The sequence below is a fragment of the Somniosus microcephalus genome, chromosome 6, assembly GCF_052327205.1.
Source record: "Somniosus microcephalus isolate GS21.2 chromosome 6, FLI_Smic_1.0, whole genome shotgun sequence".
In the NCBI taxonomy this organism is placed as follows: Eukaryota; Metazoa; Chordata; class Chondrichthyes; order Squaliformes; family Somniosidae; genus Somniosus; species Somniosus microcephalus.
In genome coordinates, this window is record NC_140992.1 from 264,229,919 (window position 1) to 264,241,615 (window position 11,697).

Here is an 11,697-nt window from a genome sequence, read left to right on the forward strand (position 1 = left end):
GGGAGATTTGTCCGAGTACATCGGGATTTTCCTTCAAAAGGGTGACCTGGTTATATGTGTAATTCCGAAAAGGTTTCGTAATGTTAGAAACAATCTCAAATGGGGACATGTTCGGAATCTAGAAACATCACACGGTACATCCATCGGTTGCTAAAGCTGCCTCGGCTCATACACTCCTATTTTGGAATCTATGCAGGATGGAAGCCTTTATTAACCGTATTCTGCTCTATCCACGAGTTCAATTTCCTCTCTTTCAATAAGAACATAATAACATAAGAAGTAGGAGCAGGAGTAGGCCATACGGCCCCTCGGGCCTGCTCCACCATTCAATAGGATCATGGCTGATCTGAATCTAGACTCACGTCCACTTCCCTGCCCTCTCCCCGTAACCCCTAATTCCCTTATCTGCTAGGAAACTGTCTATCTCCATTTTAAATTTATTTAATGTTGCAACTTCCACAGCTCTCTGGGGTAGCAAATTCCATAGATTTACTACCCTCTGAGTGAAGAAGTTTCTCCTCATCTCCTTGGTCCCTGAACTTTCATTTCCCGTGCATGGTGCACCAGAGGGGACTGAACTCTTTGAGAAGGACGCTCGAATGCAGGACCTTGTGCACAAACCTGCTCCATGTGCACTTTGCATGTCCCTGGCATGGATTTAACCCTTTAATTATCAGATAATCTGAGATATGATCTGCTGGATGCTAACTTGCGGGGCCGACAATGCATCTCACGATCACAGTTTAAAGAAACCCCCACACAGAAACGCACCATTCGGGAGTTGTGTAGTTCATACCCTTTGCGTTAAGTGTGCACACTTTAAGAAATGAATGGGATTAACGGGTTGACGCCTACTGGGTTCTCCCTATGATAACTGTATTGAAGTGCGGCTGATCGCTCTGTGAGCAGTAATCATTTAACATCAGTTTGAATTGAAAGATGTAGCTGTCAGAGAAGGTTGTCAGAATGTTAAATTGTTTTAATCCCAACATAAAGCGATATGAATTATAATATTTTTTCGCCACTGGAGGTTCCCACTGGAATCAGGAACCTGTTTTTTCTCTCTCGGACGCTGACTGACCTGCTGGGCATTAGCCTATAAAAAAAAACCATAATCGTTGTCTTATTCCTCTTTTTTTTTCATCTTTTAATGTTTTGCTTTGGGCCCGGGGTCACGTGTCTCTGCAGTAACCAAAATAACGCCGGATGCAGACGGCGAGTCTTCGGTTTGAACTGTAAACACGGTGTAAAATGAAAAGAAAGAAAATATAGGTTTGCCTTTACATAGCGCCTTTCATGACCCCAGGACGCCCGCTGTACAGCAAATGAAGTAGGTTACAGTCAGTGTAGTGCAATGGAGGTGTTCCCCGAACGGGATTTTCGAAACCAGAAGTATCCATGTAATAATTATTATAAATGCGCCAGGTACAACATTGAGGTTGCTATCTTTCCGCCCTAGTGCTTTTTCACATCACTCACACTATTGAATGAAGTCATGAATGGTGGAGTTCACTGATTGACCGAATGCAACTTTTTGATGGCTTCTTTCTCGGCGAAGCGGTGCCTACGAGGTGTGACTGAATGCTACACAACAGAGGAAAAGACATATGATTGTAGGAGCAGCAATTAATGGTGGCTGCGTGCTTCACCCGGGCTGATGTACAGCTGGGTTTAGGTTTACCCGCGTTAACCTTGAAAAGGTTCGGCTCAGCGAAAAGGAAACGCCCCCAAGTTCATTCTGCACCAAGTCTGCATTGTCTTCCGAACACCCCCTCCACAAAGAATTGTTCATTTGATGGCTCTGAATCTACTTCAATGTACAATTATACAAGGGAGGTTTTCAAGTTGGAGGCAGACTTTGCAGTTAGTCGTGGTTCTGAACATGAGACTGAAGAAGCAAAATGCAAGCGCAGAGCTGAAACACTTAGGTGACAGGAAGCGTGGCAGCTCTGAGGAAGTGCGTGTACAGAAACGTGCAAGGGCAGAAGGCAAAAATGTACCAGGAATTTTCCCTCTGCCCCTCCCGGTCAATTGGAATAAGTTGGTTCCAGATTGGCAGCTGACGCCTCGCACCCAGAATGTCGCCAATAAGTTTGTACAAGTTTGCCCGTCGTGCGGTTGTGTTTTGCTGGGTTTTTATTTTTGTTTGTTTAACCCGAGACTGAAAGTAATAAATACATGAATTGGGCAATCATTGGCGAGAGGACACCGGCGTGTGCGTTGGATAACCCTGCAATTTGAAGTGTAGCCACCTCTTCCCAAACAGTGCTGCTAGAACCTCACACCCGTCAGCGGTGTATCTGATCAGCACCCAGTGCAGGTGCTGTACCATTCACATTGGATTCCGTGACGGAAGAAGCAGGGGGTGGGGAATCAAGTGCGTCTATCTTTGGTCCAATCACATGCCACCAGGTACCTCGGTCGATAGGCGCACCAAATATCCATGACGTCTTACATTTAAAAAAAAAGAATCTCGAAAATAGCCTGCTACCCATAACAAAAGATGGGGCAAGGTGAAGACTTTATGATGAATCCCTTGCAAACTCCCTTGCTTGCGAATTAAAGAAGTTTTTTCGTTATCTGTAACCGCGCTGAAATATGCCTAGGAAAAAAAAACAGTATTCCTGATCAAACCAATGGGATTCCAAATGGCATTCACTTCCATAAGTCTGGGTCCAGTAAGGAAGTTATTTAACCAGGTCCCCACTCCTTTACTAAACAGACTCGTGCAGATTCAGAATACAAGCCCCTAACTTCGAATAGTCACAGGTACAGGCTGTAAGGGGTCTGAACAATTGTTTTAAAACAGAAAAAACTAGGCCAGCTACACTAATTGGTGGTAAGGTGTGTGAGAGAGGTGCAGGATCACATAATAATCTAAATACAGGCACTGGTGAAGATCCGGTGTACAACTACAGGGCGTGTTTTAGCTAGATGAGTTCTGCTTCCCTTTCAGGACCGGGATCACCCTATTCCCATTATCTTGAGACGACTCCGAAGTACAAGCCGGTTATTTAGCATTGGGGGGATAGCGGTAAAGAGAGCTCGGGAATGTCTAAGAGGGAATGGGAAGGAGAGAGAGAGAGCTGATCTCCTCGGCTGTTGTTCTCACCTCTTTATTGTGACAGAATTTAGTCTTGCTGACATTCCCGGGATCTTTCCGCCGAGTGCCGACTTCAGAGGGTGTTTTTGGTCTTGTGATGTGACTCGCGTTTGTGTGTGTTAATCTTGCTTCATTGCCAACGCTACCTTGACATACTGCTAGTGGCTGCAACCTTTCCAGTTGGGGGGTTGGGGGGTTGGGGGGTGAGATGCTGTAGGTATTGCATTGTTCCAATTATTGCCGATGATCCTGTTATTATTAATGCTTCAAACTATATAATTGGCAGAACTGCCCCAAAGTGTTCAATCCAACCTTCCTCCACTTTATTAGACAGCCTTTGTACGGTTGCAGAGAGTTAAAAAAAATCCAGGACCAAGTTCAAGGACTGGAAGCTCTCCAATTTTAACCCTTCCTTGTCTGACGATCCGTTACATTTTAACTTTGCGTGTTTGGCCAATTTTTAAAACATGGGCTATTCTGGGAATGTGTTTTTGGATCTTTGTCAATTTCACGCACATTCCGAAAGAATGTGACATACATGAACATTGCACCACCCAAAAAAAAACCAAAACACTAGCAAATAATATTGCAAGCCTAAGATTAACGTCTCCCAGCAGTGATTCTGTATAAATCTAGACGCCTAAAGTCTAAATCCACACATATAACACACACACACATCTCACTGGAAAACTTCAGCTCATTTCTTCCATGTGCTTTCTTTTGTTATCAGATCTATAAAGCAGTTACAGTTTTACTAACAAATACGGCCTTTACCCGTTTGCTCGCCTTTCTTACACTGTTATAAGGCGGTTGTTGAAAACACGAGGCTTGCTTTTACCGCCCCGCCGCAGCACCACACACACACACCCTTGCAGCAACACTCTTACAAAGCCCAGATTTCCTGCTCTCAGATTTGCTCTTTCTAAATAAGAACCCGTCCAGCTGGCGAGCTCTGTGCAGCGGGACTGAATTACTGGATGTCCATTAGCAAGTGGGTTAGTGAAGGGAAAATTATACACATCTTTTTATGTTAAAAGTAATGAAGATTAGAGTAAAAATATTAAAAGACAGCCAAACATAGGGAAGCGGACAATGCACTTTTAGTTGTTGTAAATCACAACCAGAGGGCAGATGGGGAGCCAGATTTTTTTTTTACTCGGCGAGTTGTTGTGATCTGGAATGCACTGCCTGAAAGGGCGGTGGAAGCGGATTCAATAATAACTTTCAAAAGGGAATTGGATATATATATACTTGAAAAGGAATAAAAAGGCATAGCTATTGGGGAAAGAGCAGGGGGGAGTGGGACTAATTGGAGAGCTCTTTCAAAGAGCCGGCACAGCCACGATGGGCCGAATGGCCTCCTTCTGCGCTGTAAGATTCTATGATATAAAGTGCGGGACAATATAAAAAGTCAAGGAGGAAAGCACTTCACGCTGGGCTCCATTCTGTCTTCCTGTCGCTGAATTCCATCTGTGTCTACTGGACCCATACATTTCTACCTAGATTTCTTTATGTAGGCCGTATAATGTATCTACATGGATAGTATATGCACTGGGGATCTGTATTTGTGTATGTGTGAGAGAAGGAGATAGATACGTGTGCATGTATGTGTGAGATAGACAAGTGTATAAGGCACGAGGACCAAGGGGTGCAGCAAGATAGCAGCACGCGTGTAAAAGACAAAGCTGTGCTGAGAGAAAGTAGGTGTGTATGTGCGAGAGAGAGAGACTGAAAGGAGGACTGTGTGTGTGTGTGAGAGAGAGAGAAAGTAAGAAAGTGTGTGTGCGCTTGCGAGAGAAAGAGAGAACCGAAAGATTGAATTGAGACTGAGCTGTTCTTTCTGACACCTATACTTCTCCACGCAGTTTCATTGCTCGCTGCACTTTAACAGGCTAAAGCTGGAAGCTCTCACATTTCAGTAACAAAACGCCTCCTTTCCTTCTAACCAAAGCCGTGTCGTTTTATTCTCCCCTGGCTTTTTGCTTGTTCTCCTTCTTGTTGATGGCAATCAGGCGGGTTAAAGAAGAGAGTAACTGCAGTGGGGAAATACTCTGCAATCCTCTGTAACGAATAACTCTGAAACAATGGCCCTAATTCAAACTCTTTTAATCTGCACACTCAAATGCCACCAACCCGAACACGTGAGACTGATCTAATCTCTGCAAGACGCCGCGCCGATTTTATGTTCTGTTGCACGACTTTTCTTGAGATTTGACATGTGCAGGAGCAGGGATGTTTAAAGGGAGACTCTATTAAGCAACTCTCCCATCAGGTATCTGCTCTTGAATGTCACCGTTGACTTCCTGCCCTTTAACAGCTAATGGATCCAGCACCTTTGTTGAAGAAATATACCCTGGCAAGTTCCTCGTGTCTTGCAACGGAAACGCTGCGAGTCTGATACAAGATTCAAGCACAAACCATTCGGATTATTAATTACAATAGTTAATACTGAGGATTTAAAACAAATCACACATCACTGACTGGCGTCAGTAGCAAGCTATTAGGAGACCAAAATTGTAACAATGCTCCCAGTCCAAATTTAGGGGCAAAGAGATATTCTCATTCTGTCTGTCTGTCTGTCTGTCTGTCTGTCTATCTATCTATCTATCTATCTATCTATCTATCTATCTATCTATCTATCTATCTATCTATCTATCTATCTATCTATCTATCTATCTATCTATCTATCTATTTATCTATCTATCTATCTATCTATCTATCTATCTATCTATCTATCTATCTATCTATCTGTGTCTGTCTATCTATCTATTTGTCTGTCTGTCTGTCTATCTATCTATCTATCTATTTGTCTGTCTGTCTGTCTATCTATCTGTCTATTTCTGTCTGTCTATCAATCTATCTATCTATCTATCTATCTATCTATCTATCTATCTATCTGTCTGTATTTCTGTCTATCTATCTATTTATCTATCGCTCATGTATATATCATCTGAAATACTTTTTTGTAACTATTATGGATTGGCTATTCGCTTTCTTTTGTGTCCGCTTTGCAGTACAGACCGTGCCGAAATGGCTCTTCTTCCTTCAGTCATATATAAAACATCACTTCCTATCGTGGATGTTAGCCAGACACCACACAGACACATCTGATAATATTTACGTATTGTTTCACATCAATAAACCTTCAGCTGCTGCAATCACGATTAAAAACGTGGCTCGTGTGACGGGCCCCCACCGTGGTGACAAACCAAATGAAATAAATATTTGTACATGACCTAAGCCAGGCCGAGTTGTAAAAACAAGCACTCGTTAACCCTTTGACTAATTAGTTTTGCTTTCACTGTACATTATTCGAGCGTGCCTACCGCTCAGCTATTGTTGATGATTCACACAATGAATTGTCAAAAGCGAACAAGCAAATACCTTATCCATCAGGTCACCTCTTCTAAGTTAAATGATAAGCTTTTTTTTCCCCCTGCATAAAATTGTACCACAGACCCCAAGGAGTTAACGTGCTTTTCATCTCAAATTCGAAGGTCTGATATATTTTCCTGAAAACGCTCTCGATTTAACCTTTACCATGCTTTAACCTGGTTGTGTCTGCAATCGGTGACCTTCGAAACGATCGATAGCGGCCTGTTATGTAAGGGAGACAGTATCAGCGTGCAATTCACCTGTTCTTAACTGTATTCCAAATTGAATGCCGTTTTCTTTTATATATATAATAATAATTTCTCGCTGTAAAGTTTTACTGAAATTTCCACCATTGACTGATGTGAAAATTCAACAGCCAATTTTGAAATAAAAAATGTATTAGCACTAAAATATTCGGTATCCCAAACATTGAATCTGGCTGTTGGATAATCGTGTGAGGCCAGCCGAGAGAGAGAGAGAGATTGGCCGCTGAGAGCCGGTGCATGTTCTGTGCAGAGGCTAGAAAGAACTTGTCATTGAACGGTCTGACAGATGATCATTATGGACTATATATTAAAGTGTTTTATTGTTTATGTTTTACACATATGTTGTAATGTATAATAAATTCAACAATAACGACAACAGCTGATGTAAGCTAAATTTAAGTATGAATGTGTGGACTGATTGCACCTCCCTACTCCTGTAAATAATCATTTTCTAGAAACACTTTATACATACACACACACATCGATGCATGCATGTATATCCATTATGTGCGCGTGTTTGAAGTTTTAAACTGTACTTTCTAACGGATCTAATTATTTAGATTCGGATCTTTCAAAAACAGAATAACTTCAGTAAAATTGTGATACTCTTGATGTGTTGAATGAACACTAACAGTTCTCCCATTCAGCGCTGTAAACATCAGGAACTCCTTTACTGCACATTTACACATTGAGAATGCGTTTCCTCCAAAAATAAACGTAAACAATCTTGTCCATGTTAATTTTTCACCAACGTTATTTAAAAAAAAAAAAAAAATTTTGTGAATGCAGGGCTAAAATAACATTTCTGACTTTTAAAAAGTTGGTTGCTATTTCGAATCATCTAACTTCATCACCAGGAACTTGTGCTTTGACAAAATGTCTGAGCAAATAGAATTGTGGCATTCAAATGAATATTTTGGACGAAAATAGATCCGATAGGTCACTGACTGAGAAACTCTGATCTGGCTGGCTTGTGAACAGGATAACAAAACGTGACGGGTGTCAAGCATTTAAAACACACTGTCCTCAATACTGCCAGTGGCAACCATCTCCAGAAGCTTTCCCGAGTTCCAGTCTATCTACAAAACCCATCAATGTGTTTGGATTCAAATACGCACAAATCACTGCCCTCTCCAAAAGAAATTTGTTAAAATCATTCAGCAACTTTATAATAAGAGACGCCAAAGGAAATAGGGCGGAGAATTGAAAGACAACACTTGTGAGTTAAAATCACATGAGGTTAGTCAAGAATTCAAGATACTTTTTTTGAGGGAATTGTATAACTTGAAGGCAAGAAAAAGTATTAAATTCTTGCCAGATTTCAAAATTTATTATAGCTAGTCCTTGTTTAAATTTGATCTGAAAATACACCCCCCCCCCCCACACACACACACAGATAGAGCCAGGGGGATAATCCCTAGAAATAAAGTGCAATATCCCAAAACATCACTAACTGCTGCCTAAAACGAAAACAGAAAATGTCAATCACTGTTGGCTGCGTAAAATGTTGTGTCTAAAGGTACAATCCAGTTGTGTAAAACGGGAAAACTTCACCACTTTGCAGTCTGCAGGCAGCAGTCCTGTTTTCCATGCATAACTTTTCAATGTATTAGCATTCTATGTTTTTTTCTGCATTTTAATTCCAATTGCTTGCTGTTATAATATGTTCATTTTAGTGCAATTCAGTCCTAGGGGGAAAAGATACAACGCCACGAACATTTTAACCCCCCCCCCCCCCCCACCCCACACACTCTCACACACACACATATGAGATTAAATACGGGCTCCTCCCCTTTAAGAAGACTTTGCTTTGAAATGCAGTCTGTTGATAAAAGCCAAGGGCCATCCAACCCCATCACCTTCCGCTTTCCGGGGTGCACTGCGCATGTTGCAAAAAGCTCAACTTTTTTTTGTGATTTTTTAGAAAAAAAATAATATTTATTTGCGGTCGGAGACCATGGAAGTACCATCCTGTAAATTCATTCCGAGATGTTTTCCCTCCATTGTCCATCAAAACAATTAAACTCAATTTTGAAACATAACAATCTTACCTTAGTGCATTAGACTTCATATACATTTGAGAGGGGTGGGAGGAGAAAAACCTATAAGCTACATAGACCTACCTCTTATAATCTACATAACATTCCGCAACTTCGCATCTACAGCCGGTAGGGATACATAACTGTCCTTTTCTTGAAATATACTATAAAAAGTGTAATTAAATTAGATGACATCCAAACACACACGGCGAGTGAACCTATTGAAGCGTCCAGTTTCACGCGGAATTACACAGTTAACCCAAAAAACGCGTGGAAAGGGTTTTAGCCCATGTTTAATAAACTTATATACTGTTCTCCGTATCAACACCACTTTTTTTTATATAATGTCCCAAACATTACGGCAGTAACTGCATTTCCTTAGCAACAGTCCCAGTCTTTTGTCATACAGAAATCCAGTCTGTCAAATTCTTTTTTTGCAGAAATAGTTCAGTGCATAATACATAATGAGAGAGTCTGATGATTGCAAAGGCCGGAACTAAAGTCAAAGCAACTCCCCCCATTGCAGATGCAAACTTTTTTTTTCAAGGAAGGGTTGATGAGGAACAACGGTGCAATTTTGATTTCGAGTTTGCTTCCAAGTTTTAAAAAAAGAGCAAAAAAAAAGTCACGAATATTATTTCTTGCCATGCCATAATTCATTTTAAAAAATCCATTTTCAACAAGCTAATTAAATCCATACATGTCCAGCATGCAGGTTTATTATTAATATAGTCCTTTCATTTAAAAAAAAACCAAAAAAAATTATAATATAGCAAGCATATATAATGCATGAGATGACAGGGTGGGGGAGAGAGACGGCAGGTTTTTTGTGTTTAAAAAAAACTTTTTTTTTTAAAGTTTTTGTTTTTTTTTACAAAAAGTTTTTTTTTGGAGGAGTGGGGAGGCACAGCAAATCCACAACAAGACTCACATGAAGAATTCCGGGGAGGAAGGGTTGTCACTGGACGATCCCGTTTCTCGGAAGCCACTGGTCACCAGTTTCTCGTACTTTTCCTTGTAGGTGTCCCTCTCTCGGACGAGCCGGCTTATCTCCTGTTTTAAGTGTTCGACCTGCTGCTGGAGTTGCGTCTTCTCGCTCTCCAACATGTGCCGCTGCTGCACCCGTTTGAAGCGGCAGGACTGCGCGTAGCCCCGGTTCTTTAGGGTCCGGCGCTTCTGCTTGAGCCGGGTGACCTCCTCCTTGCTGACGCCCCGCAGCTGCCGGTTCAGCTCCCTCACCGACATGGTGACGAGCTGGTCGTCGGAAAAGCGCTCGTCGTTGTTGCGCAGGTGGGGGTGCTGGTGCATGCCCCCGCCGCCGGTGCCGCCGGTACCGCCGCCGGTGTTGGTGGTGCCAACGGCGGGCACTCCTCCCCCGGGGTGCTGGTGCCCCTGGTGGTGGTGATGATGGTGATGGTGTTGGTGGTGGTGATGAGCCACCAGCTCCTCGCCGGCCATTCCTGCACCAGCCCCGGCTCCGGCTCCAGCCCCGGCTCCGGCCGCCGGTGCATACTGCTGCTGTTGTTGCTGCTGTTGCTGCTGCTGTTGCTGGCTCCTGTAACCATCGAAGCCTCCTTGCATCTGCTGATGGGTGCTGTTGATCAGGGCCTCCACCGCATCCTCCGGCGTAAAGCTCAGAGCGTCGGGGTTGAGCTGCTGGTAGTTGGTCATCCAGTAAAAGTCTTCCAGGTGCGCCGCTTTCTGCTCTCCCGGGCTCGGGGCGCTGAAGCTGGGAGACGGGGGCACCGAGCTGCACGGGGTGCTCATTGGAGTGGAAGACAGCGATCCCCCGATGCGGTTGCAGTGACTGCCCGGATTGCCTTCCGACTCAACGGGCTCCTTTTTCACTTCGAATTTCATCAGATCGAAGTCATTAACATATTCCATCGCAAGGGGACTGTTGGGTAGGTCGGCGTTGCTGATTGCCAACTCAGATGCCATCCTTTTGCTACAATTGGTACTAGGACGCCCAGTCCTCCAAACTCCGGGGCAAACGCCTGCGATCGCCGCGATCAGACTGTTCTGGGCAGTAGGAGAGAGAGCCAGCTTGATTTCTTTGTTGGTTTTCTGATTGCTGGTTGCTTGGTGGGGAGGGAGTGAGGGAGGAGGAGGGGGGGGGGGGTTGGTGGTGGTGGTGGGGGGGGGGGAGGTTATTATGATTAGCAAGTCTTCAGATTTTTTTTAAATGAGACTTGTTCCGGGCTCCGATCTCTGACAGCATCGGTAGAATACGACCTTTCACTCTGCCTTTTGAGTCTTAGCTTCATGGAGTCTGCACAGCAGCTCTGAGTGTTGCTTCTCTCTCTCTCTCTCTCTCTCACTCACTGCTTCATCGTGGCTGCTCTTGGGGTTTTTTTTTTGGCTGCTGGCTGCTCGCACAGTTTATAATGGTTGAAGGTAAGAGAAGGGGAGGGTGGGGGAGAAAAAGGAAGCGAGGCACACCGAGAGAGAGAGAAAGAAATACGGGATAAATAAAAAGGGATTGCGATGGTTTTGCAGGTTTTGGGGGAAAGGATAAGACAGTCCCCAACGCGTGTTGCGATTTTAGCAGGAGGACGAGGAGCGCCGGCTCTCTGTTTAAAAGCATCGCTCCTTTTATACAGGACCCGACGTCAGATTTCAAATGGGAAATTGACTAACACTCGCAGCCAATGGGACGGCGCATCGCCTTGTCTGTTTAGCATAAGAGTGCGGCCGGGCAAACTTTTGAAACTGTCAATCACACGCTCCGGATCAGCTGACTGTCAGCTGGGGAACTAAGAGCGAGAGAGAAAAGTTTTCTTTTACTTTAAGGGGCGAGATATGCAGAACTAAAGTGTCGTGGGATGGCAAACTCCGAGAGAAATATATCTGTGTGTGTGTCTATATATATATATATATAATATGGGGCCGTGTCAAAGATAACATTTTTATA

General features: G+C 43.4%; 1 protein-coding gene across 3 annotated transcripts in view; it reads right to left on the reverse strand.

Moving 5' to 3' along the window:
- LOC147116713 (transcription factor Maf-like) overlaps positions 1-11,343 on the reverse strand; it is a 446,165-nt gene extending 434,822 nt beyond the window's left edge. For all 3 annotated transcript variants that reach the window (XR_015078870.1, XM_085991832.1, XM_085991831.1), the window contains exon 1: positions 9,715-11,343. Coding sequence is in view for 2 of the 3 variants with exons in the window: in XM_085991832.1 (XP_085847958.1) it covers positions 9,715-10,724 (1,010 nt within the window). In the remaining variant the exon portion in view is untranslated. The remainder of the gene's footprint in view (positions 1-9,714) is intronic.
- Between the last annotated feature and the right edge of the window lie 354 nt (positions 11,344-11,697).